Here is an 18968-nt window from a genome sequence, read left to right on the forward strand (position 1 = left end):
GAATGATCTTGCTGTTTGGATTAGGCAGATGGAGAGGTGATAGTGTGAGAGTGGTAGAGAAGCTTATGAGGGAAGGTATTTTGGCTCTTGTGGGCATTGCTATTTTTGTAAAGGCAGCTGGTCAGGAAGAATGCAGGATAATGTGATCTGATGATGTCTAAAAGGATAAGTAGTGAGAAGAGGGACAAAATAAGGGAATTCATAGAAACCCACATATTAGTAGAATTCATTTCCTGTCATTTTCTTCACTCAACTTTTTTTTCTTCTCAGGTTGGGGGAAATTTGCATTGCATTATAGCATTCCAGAGACTTAATTGGCAAAGATTTGGCCTTTGGAACTTTGGATTTGGAACCATTAGACAAGAATCACAGCCTCCCACACATGGCCCGGGACTTGCCAAATCTGAGAGTGAAGACAATATCTCAAAGAAGCAGCATGGGCGTCTGGGACGGTCTTTCAGTGCTAGTTTCCATCAGGATTCGTCATGGAAAAAGATGTCCAGTATCCACGAGAGAAGGAACAGTGGCTACCAGCGTTACAGTGATTATGATGGGAATGACTGATTATGCTGGGTACTGAAAAACTCGTGTTACACACGGAACCGGTCTATACAGGACTGCATTAAGACAGTAGTAGATTTTACTAAGTCTATATGAAATAGGCACAGGTCTTGTGGTAAGAAACATAACCTTGTAGTTCTCCAGTAAACAGGCTTGTTTATGATTATGATGGGTGATTTCAGATATATAAGCAGATAAGCACAGATTATTGTCTTTTTAAATTTAAGAGTATATAAACATTCTGGACAATTTCACAAAATCCAATAAAATTACATATAAATGAATCAAACACAAATTCACTTCATAGCATCAGGATTTGAAATACTTAAGCATGAAATGATTTCTTACATCATGATCCCCAGAATTTGTTGCCAGTAGTTTTATTCCTAAGCTAAAGATGTAAGGCACCATCTGCCTTTAAAAAAGAAAACATTGGGGCTATTGATTTCTAGTTTTCTCTCATGGTTAAAGCTCATTTAAAATTATTTAGTGAGTCTAGTAATTCTTTCACTTGTAGCAGTATCTTGCCTGCCTCATTTCTCTCCTGGTTAACTTTCTCAGGATTCTCAATAAAGAGGCAAAAGTGAAAAAACTCAAGAAACTGATCTTTTCTATTGGTGCAAGTGGGTGACTTAGTGCATTGATTCAGGATATTCTTGATTTTCTTGACTTGGTACGTTACTACCCAATATTGACAAGAACTTTAGGTCTTGAAAGACTTCTGTAAGTCTACAGTAAACCTTGTTTTAGGGATAGAGTAAAAGAACAAGTGGTATCCAGTTTCTGTACCCAAGGTAATCTGTGAAATGTGATCTTCGATATCTGATTGGCCTCTCAGTATGGAGTCATCTGTTGATAACGGCAGTAAAGATGCATTAGGATGCCACGTCACTCAGAGGGCAACTATCCATCTTTCAAACTCTGAGCTGACTCCTTTTTTAAACCATGTAGACAACTAGCTGTTTGAAGTGAGTGTTAAATAGTTCAGAAAGTATGTATTTCATATATTTGAGCTCCTCTCTTGTTGCTTTCCAATTTTCTTCTGCTGCCAACCCGTGACTCATGAAGGACTAGGATCTCTTTTTCTTTCATTTCAGGGGCTGGTCCAGGACTCAAATCAGTAACTTGATTATTACAAGGTGCTGAATATGTTGGTAACCATATTGCAATACACCTCAAGGAGAGGGTTCAGATTTTTATTTTTAAAATATTTTCATTTTCATCTCTTTTGAATTTTATATCCATTTATCCACTCAGACATGCCTAGCCTACAGAAGGGGATATATATTATGAAATGGTCATTTTTCTGAAGAGACTATTTTGCTTGAAATGCAAAGGACTGAAAGAGATTTGTAGGTTGCTGATTTTGTTACTTCACACTGGAAGTTTTAAGAAGTTTTCATCAAATAAAGTTTTGTTTTCTACTTTTAATCATGTGGATGTTTTGAACCTTTGTTTTAGGTGGAGAGTACCCTTATAATTCTGTTTGAAGTACACAACAATTTGCCTAAGTAGTGTGTTATAAGAAGCCATCTTGTGTCTGATTTTTATAATCAATGGAACAATACACATTATGATGACTATAATTTTAGATTTCTATAAGACTTTATAATAGAAAATAGAAAACTTAATTCTTATATTAGCTTGAACCAAATGAAATGTCATTTTTGTAGGTTAAACATGGTTGAATATCAGCAATTTCATTGAGTTTGACCAAATATTTCAGATGAGGTAGGCAGGAAGAGCTGGAAGTAAGGAAGACAAATGCAACATAAAGAACACAGTGACACCTAGGAAAAGAGGATGAGTTTATACAGATTACGTATTGGCCATAAACAATTTTTATAAAGTCTTGATATATATGATCACTTAATAATTTGGCTTACAAGTTTGGCAGTTATTAAGAGCACACTGAGGACTACTTTTCCAGAAACTATAAGCAAGTTACTGCACACTTCTCTTTCAAGATTAGTAACATTCCTGTCATATTTAATTTCTTGGTCAGCTCTTCTTAGAAGTCTCCAGAGAAGCACTGAAGGTTCAAATACTGGATCTGCTCTTACTAGCTGTATCATGTTGGGCAAGTTAAGATGAATTTTTCTGTGCTTATTTCCTCATTAGTAAAATGAGAATAACAGTATCTACTTTATAAATTGAAGACTAAATAAGTTAATATATGTAAAATGTTTAGAACAGTGCTTTGTAAATAGGAATTGCTATTTAAGTGCTTGCTATTATTACTACTCCAAAAGATGTACATTTTACTGTTCAGAATCTTGATAGAGAGCCCTTTAAACGGTACCTAAAAGAGCCAATTCCTTGTAAATCAAATATCCACCTTAGTTGCTGTTCCTTCAGAAGAATATTTGTATTCAAGAAATGTTGCTCTGGTTTTAAAAGCATTTATAGTATTCAAATGCACACATTGGCTGTTTGTTTTTGCCCAGCTCTCTGGTAGTAAGAAATGTTCATTTAGATCAAATCCTGAAATGTTCCTTTTCAGTACTATGCCCCATCATTAGGGCAAGCTGGTGCAGCAGCTCTAACACTTCCTAACTTGCCTTCTCCCAGACACTGGAGGGGCTCAAGCAAGGTACTCTAGGATCCATCACACTCTCTATCTCAGTTTTACTCGTAGGATTTTCTCCCTCAGTCAGTCACTCAACAAACTAATTTTGAGCACCTTTAGCTAGTAGGTGTTTCATGTTAAATGTTAAATTTACTGATCTCAGAGCAACCCCAAGAAGACAGTGGCATCTCCATTTTATTCACAGACTCTCACTGCTTAAGAAACTTGCTCACGGTCATAGAGTGTCTTAGTTTGCTAGGGCTACCATAACAAATACCATGGACCAGGTGGCTTAATCAGAGAGTTATTTTCTCACAGTTCTGGAAGCTAGAAGTCCAAGATCAAAGTGGTGACAGGTTTGGTTTGTCCTCAGCCTTTCTCCTTGGCTTGCAGAAGGCTGCCTCTTGCTGGGTCCTCACAAGGTCTTTCCTTTATGTACACATCCCTGGTGTCTCCGCGTGTCCAAATTTCCTCTTCTTATTAGAACTCCAGTTAGATTGGGTTAGGCTCACCCTAAGGGCCTCATTTTAACTTAATCACCTTTTAAAAGGCCCTACCTCCAAATACAGTCACATTCTGAGGTACCGAGGGTTAGGGCTTCAACATAGGAATTTTGGAGGGGGACAAAACTCAGCCCATTAATACGCGGTTATTATGTAGCTCAGATGGGATCTGGACTAACCTCTGCCTGACCTGAGAGGAGGTTCTCTTTCAGCAGGGTGCAAGATGCACTGGAGAGCTTTAGACTAGAAGCTCAAAGAGTTCATTTAGGTGTATTTATGTAATTCCTGTTAAGTGCCAGGAGTAGGGGATATAAGTCAACAAAATAGTTCTTGGCTTCAAAAAGTTTACAGTCTACCGTGGGAGGAGACAAAAATAGGCAATTATATTAATCTGTAAAACACAACTTGGAACAATTTCTGAGAATTACTTCACACACGGAGTTAACGCAAAAAAAAACCTTTGTCAGGATTACCCCTGATAGACTATTTAGTTGTGACTAGGTCAACTAAACGTGGCTACTGTGAATCATCTCTTTGGGCATAGAAATAGTTTTGTTAAAAACTAATTTTTGATAGAGTTTTGTCATAAAGGATTGCTTTAACAAAATTACCTGTTCATTTAAATCAACCTTTTCACTCAATTTGAATCTAGTTTCAATAGTTCCAATTTGAACCAATATGTATGATAAGACTATCATTTATTAACTGCTAGTGCTAAGTACTTGGCTTCGCATGCATCACCTCTGATCCTAGGCAAAATAGCCTGCGAGATTGGTTTTATGCACAGTTTACAGACAAAGAAACAGAAGTTCTGAACAAATGTTTACTCGGACAAAGCTCAACACTATAATGTGGTGTGGTCGGGATCTGAGTCTTGGCCTGACCAGTCCAGAGCGACCGCCGTTCCAGGAGATACCCTGGCAATTAGTTTCCTGTCATTTCCGACCTACAAGTCATGGAATCCTAAATTTCAGATGCTAGAGAAAACTCTACTTCAAGGGTTAAGGCTTTAAATCACATTACTATCTAGTTACTACAAGTCATCGGACAAATACTAAATTAAAAACACCAACAAAGACTCCCCCTTCCTGTTGTCACTTCACGTGTAAAACACAGTATAAAGTTTGCACAAGGGGCGGCCCAGTAGGGAGAAACTGATACTGAAAAAGAGCGCAGAAAACCGTCACCTCAGCAAACACAGACTTGGCGCATCGTTTCAACGTTTACCCGCCAAAACACGCCAGCGTGCAGGAAGCACAGAGCTAACGCAACACCAACGCTGGGGCTGAACCGCCCCCTCACTTCCGGAGTGCAACGGCGCAGCAAATATACGTCCACGCAGTGAGGCAGGACTTCCGCCCTGAGCATTGTATTAGACGGAAGCCGTGAGGCCCCATTTCGGGAGTGTTTACGCACTCATTCGAGAAGACTTTAGGCAGCGGCGGAGGCACGTCTTCTGGCTGTTTGTCTCGCCGGCGCTGTGCCCTCGCCCCGGTCTTCCGTTAGAGTGCAAACGTTTGGGCCGAAGCACGGGGCGAGACGAAGAGCTGCGTCTTCTCCTCGCCACCGGCCATTCTCTGGTCCCGTCTGTCTTCCGGGAGGCAGTGTCAGCCGCTGGGAAGTGCTGTTCCCGCTGGTGCCAGTTTCCTTTGGAAAACCTCTGGCTCTTTATTATTTTCCATCTTTCCAGAGTGGGAGCGGGGGGAGCTCTTCCCGGGGTCAGGGGCGGTGGTGCGGCTGGTTGTAGGATTGGGATAAGAAGTCTCCCGCGACCCCGCCCCCGAGTTGCGCTCCGCGGACACCCATGGGAGTTCAGGGGCTCTGGAAGCTGCTGGAGTGCTCGGGGCGCCAGGTCAGCCCGGAGACGCTGGAAGGGAAGATCCTCGCCGTGGGTATCCTTAACGCGGCTTCGGTGCTTGGGATGCAGTGATGCGCGTCGGGTGCTCACTCCGCGTTCTCCATGGGGCGGCCGCAGAGCGGTGTTGGGGGGATGACGGTCTCACCCAGGGCGTAGCTCTAGAATCTCCTTCAGGACGTTCTCTTTCAAAGTGTCAGCTTTTCTCCGGCTTTGCAGTCATACTGCTCTGGATCGGAGTTCAGGTTTTATCACTTAGGGGCGGTACTTTACGCCTCTCTCTGCGTTAGTTCTCGCGTCTGCAAAGTGGAGGCGACAGTAGTATCTACACACGGTTGGTATGAAGAATAAAGGGATTATTTAAATGAAAGAAGCTAAGAATAGTGCGTAACACTGTTAATACTGTAAATCTTAAAAGTATTATCTTAGTTGGGAGGTCAGCATGGAGAAAACAAAGGAGACTTCCTTCCAGTAGTTTTCCCTGCTGTCCTGAGTCTTGCTCCATTTATGTTTATTTATTAGAGAGAGGAAGGGTCGTGTGGACCAGTGTTTGACTCTGTATTTGTATTTACATACGTACATAACTTTATTTTTAATTAAAGTTTTTGGAATACGAAATTCATATAGTACAACATTAAAAAGATTTAAAAAGTTATGCAGTGAATTATTTTTCTCCCAGCCCTGTGATGGACTTTTTTAAGGACTGTTGTTTGTGTGCATGTTTGGCTGGGGTTTTGTGTGTGTTTCTTTTAGAATGAAATGTGTTTTTTTCATCATCAAAACATGTGAATGATATTTCTGAAATTTTGGTCTTTTTATTCAAGCATTCGTCGCTTTTTTTTTCTTTGAGTGTGTATTCTGTTTCAGAAGCTGGTGGTACCTTACACCAGTTCCCTGATTGGGAATCTATGAGCCTAGGAGCTCATACGCTGGGTGAAGAAGAGAGGCATATAAATAATTGCTGTGGAGTGGTAAATGCAATGTAAGAGTAAATGGGAGTTGAGACAAAGGAGTCATTGGCTGAGGAGCCATTATTCTTTAGTATGTAGACAATTTATACATAATGGAACGCTGATAATTTTTTAGATAAAGTAAGATTATTATTTTTTTGGCAAAGTGAGTAATCTTGAGATAATCTGTATGGAATTTTGGCTTAGTTAAAAGTTTGTATGCGGGGTACGTTGGGTGAGGGAAAGGAAAAGGTTTTTTTTTTTTTTTTAAAGCATGTGTGCTGTTGCTGCCCTCTAGTGGGTCCTCAAATCACTGCTTTGTAAAGATTTTCTTCCTAGAACTGTATGTGAATGAAAGGACAGTTTTCAGTGACAGGAACCCTTAAAACTTCAGCAAAGATTTAGGTCATTATACTTTGCAACCCGTATGAATGATTAGTAACTTGTAAAAGTATTGATATTACACATGTAATTCAGCATTCTAACTTTTTGGGAGGTTGTCGAGAGTAAGGAAAGGTAAAGCATTTAATTTAGATTATCTATTTTTAGATGGCTCAGAGGCTCTTTTGGGACATGAAATCGTTTTAACGAGCTTATTAGGCTTTTCTGAGAGAATGAGTCATTTAAAGAGGACTATCAAAGATAATTCCACTTATAATGATAACTTCATATATATATGTATATATGTATATGTAAAAGGAGAATATTTGCTTGATAACTTCATATATATATGTATATATGTATATGTAAAAGGAGAATATTTGCTTGTTCTACAATTGATTTTGCTTTGTTTCATTTTCATGAGAATTCAAATATCTGAAATATATTCATATTTTTTTTTTGTTTTACTTGTTAGTTAAGAAATTACCTATGACTGTAACAGGTTCATAATTTACTCTTGGATCCCTATAATAAATTGTTGGCCTTTTTACCATCTATAGCTGAGTGTTTTATTTATTTACACAATCTAAGTGTCTTTGTTCAATAATGAAAAGTTAACATGTTAACTTTTGTCTCTTATGGACCTTAACATTTGTAAAATCCATTTAAATCTCTTTATGCATACTAATAGAGATTAATTAAATTTTCAGCCACCTAACAATAGAACTAAAGTAATTCACTTTTTGTTTCAAAATGTTATTGGTCCTTTGGGTCTTATTGTAAAATGATTTTTGGCTTTGCTGCAGATTTAACTTTTCTGGAATAAATTTAAAGTTGCCTTTGATAAACTTATTCAAATTAGACATGAAGAATTATGCAGATATCTTCAGATTACCTAATTTTATATGTTCTTTAAGGACCTCAAGCTGCAATTCTCAGCCCTAGCTGAGAATTGGCACTACCTATGATTAATTAAGAAAAAAAAGACCCATCTCAGTCTCTTTGATTTAGAGTTTTAGACATATCTGTATTTAGTAATCTATGTTTCAGAAGCCTCATAACCAGTTCTGAAGGATAGCAGAGTTGAGATCTGAAATTAAGTTTTCTCATTTGATTATAAAATCTAAAGTAATGGGCTAAATAGAGACTTGTTTAATCCTATACAGTACTGTAGCAAGCAGAAGCGTTTATCCAATGCAGGGCAGAGCTAGGTCAACACCAGATCCTCCTTCCAAGATGGATCCTTTATCCGACCACTTCTCGTCATGTCTGCCACTACCATCTGCTTTCACTTGGGCTATTGTAACTAGTTTTAAAACTGGTTTCCTTATAGTTTATTATTCACATGCCCACCAGGGTGACCCTTAGGTCATGTTCTGGAAACCTTACAGCGTCTGTACACACACATCAACTTCTGCCATTGCTCCTCTCACTGTGCTCTTGCCACATTGCCCTTAAACAGAGGTGTGCTTCTGTCCCAAGTCATTTGTATTTGCTGTTCCTCTTGTCTCTGCTGTTCCTCTTGAGAGTTTACTCCCTCACTCCTCTTGTTCATTCAGGTCTCTGTTACTTCTTTTGATAGGATTTCCCTAACAATTGGAGCCATTGACCCCCCAGTCACTCTTGTCCTTTTACTCTGTTTATTTTGTTCTTGGCACTGACTGGCAACCTAACGTATTGTATAGCTATTACTTTATTTTTTAATTGTCTATCTTCTCCATTAGAATGCAAGCTTCTTGGGGATAGGGACCTTATCTGTTTTGTTCATGGCTGTGTTGTTTGCTGTTCTATCCCTAGGATCTTGGATGTGCCTGGTACATAGTAGCAGTCAAATGTTATAGGAATGAGTATAATGATAGCTTACTTTACACTAGTTATTTTGTTGCATAATGTATATTCAGTTAATTGTTGGTGGGTCTCATTTTTTCTGGTAGTAAGTTAGGTAATGTACATTCATTTAAATATTTAACTGTTTAACTCATTTACTAGCAGATCCTTGTTGCTGCTTCTATGCCCTGTGACAGGGAGGGCAGTGCACAGAAGTGTGGTCTAGACATGCCATGGAGCTCACAGTCTGGTTTTCTCCCCCACTGGATTGTAAACTCCACAAGTGCAAGTGCTTTGTTTTGTTCAGTGCTGTATCCCCAGGGCATGGAAGGATTTCCACCAGGTAATAAGCAGGCGTTTTTGAATAGGAGTGTATAGCTGGAAGTCTTTATCTGGGCTGAGGCAGTGACCCATAACTGAGACTTACAAGTAGGAGATTACTAGGACAAGAGAGGGAGAAACTGCTTCAGGCAGAGGAAGGAGCATGTCAGAAGACCTCGGAGGCAGGAAGGAGCTTACTGATTTCCAGGGTTTGAAAAAAAGCCCAGTGGCTTGAAATGAGCAGAGGCCAGATAATTCAGGGCTCTTGCACCCCGAGAAGTTGTAGATATTATCCTCAAGGCAATGGGAAGTTTTTGAAGGGTTTTCACTGAAGCTATGTTGAAGAAATCTAATACATACCTTCAAGATAGAGTAGAAGGTAGAATTGATAGGACCTGGAAATGGCTGGATGAAAGGAGTATATAGGATGACATTCCAGAATTCTGGCTCAGTGAATGGAGGTGCATTCACTGAAATGGCATGAGCAGCCTAGTGAGAAGACATTGAGTTCAGTGTTGATCACGTTAAGTTTGAAATGTCTGAGGCGTCAGGAGATGTCAAATAGGATATCCAGTCTGGGGGTTGGGGAGAGCTCTGGGGCAGGCATGCACATGAGGAGAGAGTGTGGTATGGGGTGCTGAGCCAGCCTGCGTAGCTAGAGCAGGCAGGAGGAAAGAGGAGGGCCTGAGTGGGGTCACTGCTGAAGTCAGCACTTCAGTGGTGAGTTCGAGGAACTGGCAGAGATTGAGAGCAGGAAAACCAGCAGTGCCATGGCCCTCTGACTTAGGACAAAGAGAGACTAATCTGTTAAAAAGGGTTTTTTAGAAAAGCTTAAAAATAAGAGAAAACTCCAAGAGGAAAACATAAATTACTTGTAATCACAGCAGAGATAACGACTCTTAATATTTTGATGTCTGAACTTCTAGTTTTTTATATTTAATATATTGCGTGTGTTACAAAACGGAATTATACTTTCCATACTTTTGTAACCTGTCTTATTTCTTTTAATAATAATTTGTGACTGTCTTCCTTATCACTATATATGCTTCTGCCAACTTCCATTTTTAAGGATTCTTTGGTATTCCAGCAAATCAGTATATCGTAATTTAGTTTTAAAAAAAGACCTGTTGGAAAATTTTTGCCTTAAACATTGTTTTGTAAACATTGTTTACATTGTTACTTTTTCATATTTTCATTATTATAAGCAAGCATTCTTACAAGTAGCTCATATTGTAAATCTGTGATGATTTCCTGAGGGTAAATGTCTGGAAGTGGAATTTTTGGGTAAGATAGAATGCAAGTTTTTTGCTATGAATTGCCAAATTGTTCTCCAAAAGAGGCAGGTTAATTTACTAAAATTCTGTGGCGATCATTACTTTTTTTAAAGAAGCAATTCTTTGCAATTAGACCTTTTAAAGGATACATCTGTCTATGTAAGGTTTTAAAATTCAGTATGTGAATAGTAGTAACAAGGGCTCAAGTGAATTTAACTGACTTTAGGTAGATTTTATCAGTGCTAAACATTTCTCAATTTCCAATGAATTGTGATGAGTACTTAGTTCCAACATTTGGATGATCTCAGTTATTAGGAAACTGAAATTCTGAAGGGGAGGGAAGAAGTTCCAGAATGTTTTCCATTAACAATTCTTCCAGATATTAGCATTTGGTTAAACCAAGCCCTTAAAGGAGTCCGGGATCACCATGGGAACTCGATAGAAAATGCTCATCTTCTCACTTTGTTTCATCGGCTCTGCAAACTCTTGTTTTTTCGAATTCGTCCTATTTTTGTGTTTGATGGGGACGCTCCACTGTTGAAGAAACAGACTTTGGTAAGAGTCAGCTATTTTTTTTTTTTCTTCCTGCATTCTTTGAAAGAAAGAAAAGTTCACATACAAGTTTAGTTTTTTTCTTTCGAATTTTGGAAATCAAGACTTATTTTGACATACGTGCAGTTTCATTTCAACTGTTTTCATTTATCTTGAACAAATAAACACTTTTTCTTTTAAAAAAAGGTTTATTTGTGAGAATACATCATGGATGCAGTGATACAATTTAACTTTTCATAAAACTACTAAAATTCTTACAATTGAGAGTTTTCTCTTTAGAGTATCTTCTCAGGTATTTTCCACGTATTCCAGCCGTGCCACTGAGCATTATTGGAAACTTATTGGGGAAGCGCCTCCCTGAGTCTGAGGTCAGGACCCTCAGGGATAACATGCCTTCTTTCAAAGGCGAATTGGATTTCAGGAGTAAGCAATGTTATGAGGGGCCAAGTGTGATTAAAGTGGACTATCAAGCAAGGAAATTGGACAGGATATAAAAGAATGAGAATGAGTTTCTTTATTCTGAAAATAACTTAAAACGCTGTTTGAAAAATGTTGTGAACTTTGGAGTAATTGTTTACCCCCTGAATGACAGCACCCATTTGGATATATGACTTTGATGTGTGAAAATGCCAACTCATCACTTTGTCATCTTACCAGACAGATGCTGTCTCAGTAAGTGAGGACGTAGGATACAAGTAAGGGTTTGTAAATGCTCGGGGACATTGTAGCCTCAGTAAAAGGTCTAGTCGTGAATGTTGCAGTTTTTAATTAGCCAAGTACTGTACCTTTTGGGAAGGAATAGGAAGGCAAAGATGTTTTGGTATTTCTGCCTTGATTCAACCATAAGCACAAAGACTATTCCGCTTTTCCCTACTTGGACATTTCTTACAAGATATTTCTATACATTTTAGGATTTCTTATGACATACTCTTGAATGTTGAAGGACAGAGTTACATATAAGTAATGTATTCTTGTAAAAATCAGTATCAGAAATTGGTTTTAGCATAACAGTGACATTTGAAGAATAAATTAGTTAATTAATATAATAATCCCTTTTGGGAAGCATTTACTTAATTATATATCATTAAGCTTTAGGCTTCTTGGGGACATTAAAGGACATTTGAAAGAAACAAAGTAAATAAATTGTTTCCAAATGTGTTGTAGAATAGCCAACCTATTAGGTCATGGATGGAAACTCTGGGTGTCCTTTACAGAGCAGAAACCTAAAGATACTGAGACAGCAATTAGGAGGAAATACTGAAATAGGCATGGTCTGAAAGCTTAGACAAACCCAATTCTGTGGAAAAAATCACAAGTGTTTTTAATATACTAACACCCTGAAGTAAAATCTTACATTGTTTCTTTTTACAGGCTAAGAGAAGGCACAGAAAGGATTTGGCAACCAGTGACTCCAGAAAGACTACAGAGAAGCTTTTGAAAACATTTTTGAAGAGACAAGCTATCAAAAGTGCCTTAAAAAGCAAAAGGCAAGAGGGAAAGAAATTACATACATTTTACAAATTTTAATTTTTGCGTTGGATTCCTGTGGTTCCCTTTCCCTAATTTAACTCTCAGCAGAAAATAGAGGCTGGGGTGAGAGGAATAAGTGGGATGTCCATTTGACCTAGTAATTTGAAGTTGTGAAAGTTCTGTCCTGTGAGAATGATGAGGAAGGAAAGTGGTAGTGTTGCATTGCAGGCATGTTTTACGTTTTTTTTTCTTTTCTTTTTTTGTGAGGAAGATTAGCTCTGAAGTAGCATCTGTGCCAGTCTTCCCCTACTTTGTATGGGGGACACCTCCACAGCAGGCTGACAAGTGGAGTAGGTCACACCTGGGATCCAAACCCATGAACCTGGGCCACCAAAGCTGAGCCACTCAGCCATCGGCCTGGCCCCCACATTTTACTCTTATAACACTCTGCTGGGTGCCTGCAGTTGAGGCTGTGGCCGAGGCTCTAAGGAGTTCCCTGTTTCTCGAGGCTGCACTTATTCCCGCAGCAGCGGCCTGGGCAGCTGGGTCGGCAGGGGTGACCCCTTGCCCCTGTGTTTTCACCTTCTCACCTTCTCAGTAGGGTTGGTGTAATCAATGGAGGGGTATGATTGAGTCAGACCTCTATTTCCTGTCATCTAAGTCCATGTGTACTTTACAGAGATGAAGCACTACCCAGTCTTACTCAGGTTCGAAGAGAGGATGACATCTATGTTTTGCCACCTTTACAAGAAGAAGAAAAAAATAGGTAAATGTTTATTTAAAAATATTAATTATGGCTGTATTCAGACAGATTTAAACCTTTATGTTTCATCTACCTAAGGCGTGTGGAAATTAACACATCTGAAATTTGTATTCTTGACACCTTTTAGAATATTTTTTAAAGACTAAATTTTTTATTTACTAACTTTTTGTGTTTTGATGGTTTGGGAGGGTTTGTTTCTTTTTCATTCTGTGAGCCTGTGCTAGCACTGTTGGTTTATAGTTCGCAATGACATGAATTTTAGTTTTTCTTACACGTGCTATCTGCCTGTTTCTCAGCTCTGACACCAGCATCCTAAAAGACCACACACAACATCTTCCTTGCTGGATCTAGTAGATGCTTTGCAGTTGTCAGCCGCTCTCAGCTTACTGGACTTTGTGGCTGCAGTTAATGACAGCGTCCACCTGCGCTGTTGTGCTGTCTTGGAACCTCTCTGGCCCCTCCTTCTCAGGCTCCTCTGTGGACTCTTCCTCAGGCTGGCTGTTAATCGTCAGTAGCTTCTGTGGCTGACTTGCAGGTGGAGGGTCAGACAGTTTATCTCTGCCCCCCACCCGTCCCCATTCCCTTTCCAGGACCTCCCGAAAGGCCAAGTAGCTTTTGAATCAACCCAGTTCTCTTTATCTTCATCACTGCCTCCATCATCGTGTCTCTAGGTTACTGTAATGGCTTCTGAACTTCTTTCTCTGTCTCTGTCTTTGATCTTACCCTTTTGCAGCAATCCCTCCCTGGCAAGCCCTGTCTCTGCTTTGTAATGTGGAATCTGTTAGAACCCAAATCTGATATCATCATTTCCTTGCTTAAAACACTTCCTGGCTTCTCATTTCTCTAGGAGAAAGCTTCAACTCCTTAAGCACATGCTTCTCCAACCTCATCGCTTTCCCTCTTCATCCACAGGCAGGCTTTCTTTTCCTCCTTTTCAGATGCTTGTGGAACTTAGTTCTTCTGCCTGGAACACTTTTCTCTGTGAACTTTCCCCGTACCCTACAACTAGACCCCTCACGTTTTTATGGTGAAGTCCAAGCAGTGCAACTGCAGGAGATTCCTGAAAATTTTCAGGACCTGCCAGATGGGGGTGAGCTAACTCTCCTTATCACACCTCCAGCAGCCTGCTCTTCCCTTGTGATGGAGGCTGTTACATCATATTGTAATTGCTCATTTAAACGTGTCCCACACCAGACTGTGAGACCAAAGACGGCACATATCTTGCCATCTTATTCATCATTGCAGCCCTTATAACTACCAAGAAATATTTTTGTAAATAGTCATTAAATCACAGATATTATAAATCTATGCTTGATTTTCAGTTCAGAAGAGGAAGACGAAAAAGAATGGCAAGAAAGAATGAATCAAAAACAAGCATTACAGGTATTTAAATAATATTTGAATTCAGAATTTATTCTATTATAGGAAATGAATGACATGAAAATGAATAATTTAAATGAGGTAGTATGAATTTATGGAATTTCCTGATAGAAAACAAAGACAGATGGCTTCTTCTTGTGTTTGTTATGTACGTGTTCGTGTGTGTATGTGTGTTTATGAAATACACATGCATCCATACACATATATATGGAATTATGTATATTTAGATACCCAAAATAAGCCATCTTTCTTTTCCAACCAACTGATCAACCAACTAATAAGTAAATAGTAATACTGCTTGTGTGAAAGTGTAGAAAACATACCACCCATAAGTGACTAATAGTAACATTATGGAATATATTGGTCCATTCTTCCCTCAACCCCCTTATAGTTGAATATCTATGTGTATGGGTATGTGTATGTATTTGGGTATGTGTGTATATGTATCAAACGTACCTGTCTACGTATATATATAGAGATGCATGTCAGTGCATATATTCCTGTTATCTATTGCTGTGTAACTTAGTAGCATGCAGTTACTATCATCACTTATTATCATCGCCGTCTCTTACAGTTCTGGTAGTTGTTGAGCTCAGCGAGGCAGTTCTTTCTCAGCATCTCCCACGTAGATGCAGTCAGCAGTCAGACTGTAGCTGAGACTGGAGTCCCCTTTTGAGGGGCTTCCTTGCTCGTATGTCTGGCAGTTGATGCTGTCCGTCAGCAAGAACACCTGCCTGTGGCCTCTCCATGTGGCCTGGGCTCGTTCACAGCGTGACACTGTGTTCCAAGGACAGGCATCCCAAGAGCAAATGCCAGGCAAGAACTGTGTTGTCTTTTCTAGCCAGCTTTGGAAATTACGCAGCCTCCCTTCCCCATATTCTGTTCCTTGGAAGCTAGTTAAGGCCAGCCCCTATTTAAGGGGAGGGGAATCAGACAAGAAGAGGGTCCAAGAACCTGTGGACATATTATAAAACCAGCATCATACATATTTCAACGAATAACATTTTTACAAATTGAGGTTGTACTGTATATACAAGTTTTTAAAATTTTTCGCAAGTTTCTTAGAATAGCAGATAACATTTCTTGATCCCAAAGTTCATTGTTTCTTGTATGCTCATATTATTCTGGTATCTCTCTTAGAAGACTTTTGAGCTAAAACTTTGGGATCCTTCAACTCATGGAAGTTCTGCATTATTAATGCAGCAAGTGATAACCATCTTTGGAAGACCATGGACCTCATGGTCAGAAAGACCTGAATTTAAGTTACTGGCTGTGTGATCTTAGACAAATTAACATCTCCAAGGCTTTCTTCTCTATTTTTTTGTAAAACAAAAATAATATCTGTGCCTTCCACATAGGAAGCATCAGTGAGGGAAAGCATGCAAAGCTCTGAGCATGACTGGCCTGTCCTAAGTACTGATTGGTTTTCACATACACACACAACATACACACACACATACATACAGGAAAGCAAATTGTGTTATTTTATCTTCTTTATTAATGAAGAGTTTTAAAGTACTTTTGGTAATTAGTTAAAAGAAGAGTTTTACACTTTTCCATGTTTGTGAAATTTCTCACTTTTAATTTTTTGTTAAGAGCAAAATAAAACTAATCTAATTAAGGGAATTATAAATATTATTCGAATTCATAGGCTCATTCCTGCCTCAGGGCCCTTGCACTTGCTGTTCCCACAACCTGGGATGCTCTGTCCCTGATCAGGCATTTTGGTGTCTTTCATGTCTCTGCTCACAGGTCAGTTTTTTAGTGAGGTCTTCTCTATCTATCAAATAAATTTTTTTCTCTTCCTATTCTCCTAATCAACTCTCTTGTCAGATTAATGTGCTTTATTTTCTCATTGTTGTCTTGTTCAATTATATGTTTATCATATGTCTTACTCCATTCCTAAGAGTAAAGACCTTGTTTGGCATGATCTCCTCAGTACTCTAGCATGTGGAACAGGCCTGGCAGATTAGGGGTGCCTAGTAAGTATTTTTTATTTTGAATAAATGAACGAGTGAATGGATACATTCCCTAATCTGCATATTCACTTTGAGGCCTGTTGCAGATTATGTCCAACTGTGTTTAGTCTATTGTAGGTTATGTAGAACTCTGTTTATGATATAAGCACAAAAAATATCTGTCATGATGAATAGAATTAAGTGTATGAAGTGTAAATTTCATGGTGTTACGTTTTACTGTTTCCAGGAAGAGTTCTTTCACAATCCTCAGGCTGTAGATATTGAGTCTGAAGACTTCTGCAGCCTGCCCCCCGAAATAAAGCATGAAATCTTGACTGATATGAAAGAATTTACCAAGCGAAGAAGAACATTATTTGAAGCAATGCCAGAGGTGAAATACACAACAGCGCATTAATGCTTAGATTAAGAACTTCAGCAAAATTTTTCATTAGGAAAAAAGAGAAAGTTGATAAACATTACTTATACAACATCCATTTCCAGTAAACAGCACTTGTGTATCTCGGAGATCCTATGAAGCATCATATATTTATGTTTGAACTTATAAATACTTACTCAAAGAAGCCTTTCTTGGCTTTCCACCCAAGACCAGGTCTTGTCTTCTGCTCTGTGTTCTCATAGCTCAGAGTGTGCTTAGTGGTTCAATTCTTAGGTTAGTTCATAATAGTTATTTTAACCCCTCATATACATTGTCTGTAGAATATTAATAGTAGTATAGAATCTAATCACAATGGAAAAGTATGTTCTAACTTGAAGTTTAGGTATCTCTTCCTCTGCTGCAGGCCTAGAAATGCAGTTGGATTTCCATCTTCCCTCTCCCTTTTTCTGGACAGTGGTCATAGGGAATTTAGTGGTAAATCCTTCAGCTTGGAGCATCTCATGGTGGCTCCACAACCACAGAATGCTGGAACCGGGACGCCTGCGGAGTTGGGTTGGGTTTTGTTGAGCATGTCTCCTGTACATACTACACCATTACTTACTGCTGTCTTTATTGCTGAATGACTTTTGTTTCCCTTTATATTGCTACCAGCTATTATTTTTAAAATTGTTCTCCTTTAACTCACTGTAGGATGCAATATAAATTTTAAGGCATTATTATTCCTAATGAATTGATGTAGTATTTATTTTTCTATAGACTTTTGGCCATTTCTTAAATTGATACCAAAAATATGAAAAAGGCAGGAAATATTTCATTTCCCATCACTCTTTTCCGTTTTTCTGTGAAGAATATGAACATAGGAAAATACTAAGGTGCACAGAAATGAGATACAAAAGACAGAATGAAATTTATTTTCATTTCAGGGGAAAAATCCAGGGTCAGTCTGTCAAGCTTTTTATTTCTTAAGTGTGAGAAGATCTCTGGCTGATTATTTAAGAAATAGAATTTGGGATATATAAACAATAGTGGGGGAAGGAATGGGAGGAGGAGCGAGAGCCTCTAATTGTTTGCTCCACTTTATTCTCTCTCTGTCACCACGGAACCTCTGGGATTGGTAGAGTAGGGTAGTATGGCATAGCAGCTCATGGATCTGTAACTGATGAGAAGGGAGGTTCTAAGTCATCCAGTTTGGACCTTTGTGTCATCTGTACATTGGGCAAATGCAATATTGATAGTAGTAGTGATGCTAATTGATCACAATAGTAGTAAGCATCATAGTAATAGAAACAATATACTATAAGGGTTAGCAACTCACTTTTGGTCGCAGATCTACCAGTTACTAGCCATGTGGCTCCAGGGAGGTTACCTAACCTGTTTAAGTCTCAGGTTCTTCATCTGTAGAATGGGGATAATGACATCCGTCTCATAGGGTAGTTGAGAATAAAATGGGGTGATATATATAAAATCACTTAGAAGAATGCCTTACACAGGAAACGCTTTATAAATGTTAACTATTATTATTCATAACTGTGATTGCTATGATTTACTGTGTTTCTTTTATGGGCCAAGGACTGTACCAGGCACTTTACTTTCATATTTATTTGTATTCTTGAAGGTTGTCTATCTGTTAAGCCATAAGCAAAATGTCACAGTGCCTGGCATGGATTACATGCTCAATGAATGTTTTTTGAGTAAATGATTAAATCATAAATAGTATCCATGATTTCTTTTGCCCAGTTCTGTTTGTTTTAAAGATTATTCTTTAATAAGGCAGTTATGGTTTTTTCTTAGTATTCAAATTTTACTTTTATAATATGAAAATACCACCAATGAAAAAAATCAATTACTTTTTGTCCACTTTTGGGGAAAAGGATGGAAATATGAGAATGTTATCTATATTTAATATAAAAACATCACTTTATTATTTATTTTGCTTTAGGAGTCCAGTGATTTTTCACAGTACCAGCTTAAAGGTTTGCTTAAAAAAAACTATCTAAACCAACGCATAGAAAATGTTCAAAAGGAAATGAATCAGCAACATTCAGGGCAAATCCAAAGGCAGTATGAGGACGAAGGGGGCTTTTTGAAGGAGGTAGAGTCAAGGAGAGTGGTCTCTGAAGACACTTCACACTACATCTTGATAAAAGGTATTGGGCACCATCACTTATTTCATGGTTGAAAACCAAAAATATCCTTTGTCTCTGAAT

General features: G+C 38.6%; 2 protein-coding genes across 19 annotated transcripts in view; both read left to right on the forward strand.

The window, feature by feature from the left end:
• Positions 1-1992, forward strand: part of BIVM (basic, immunoglobulin-like variable motif containing) — a 37670-nt gene extending 35678 nt beyond the window's left edge. For all 18 annotated transcript variants that reach the window (XM_070239273.1, XM_070239284.1, XM_070239278.1 and 15 more), the window contains 1 exon segment: positions 271-1992. In XM_070239273.1, the coding sequence (XP_070095374.1) occupies positions 271-564 (294 nt within the window). In that variant the 3' untranslated portion in view covers positions 565-1992.
• Positions 1993-4641: 2649 nt separating this feature from the next.
• Positions 4642-18968, forward strand: part of ERCC5 (ERCC excision repair 5, endonuclease) — a 29990-nt gene continuing 15663 nt past the window's right edge. The window contains 7 exon segments of the mRNA NM_001427905.1: positions 4642-5525; positions 10621-10796; positions 12165-12280; positions 12943-13029; positions 14349-14409; positions 16612-16755; positions 18701-18908. Of these exon segments, the coding sequence (NP_001414834.1) occupies positions 5438-5525; positions 10621-10796; positions 12165-12280; positions 12943-13029; positions 14349-14409; positions 16612-16755; positions 18701-18908 (880 nt within the window). The 5' untranslated portion in view covers positions 4642-5437.

Source organism: Equus caballus, chromosome 17 (assembly GCF_041296265.1).
Source record: "Equus caballus isolate H_3958 breed thoroughbred chromosome 17, TB-T2T, whole genome shotgun sequence".
Taxonomy (NCBI): domain Eukaryota; kingdom Metazoa; phylum Chordata; class Mammalia; order Perissodactyla; family Equidae; genus Equus; species Equus caballus.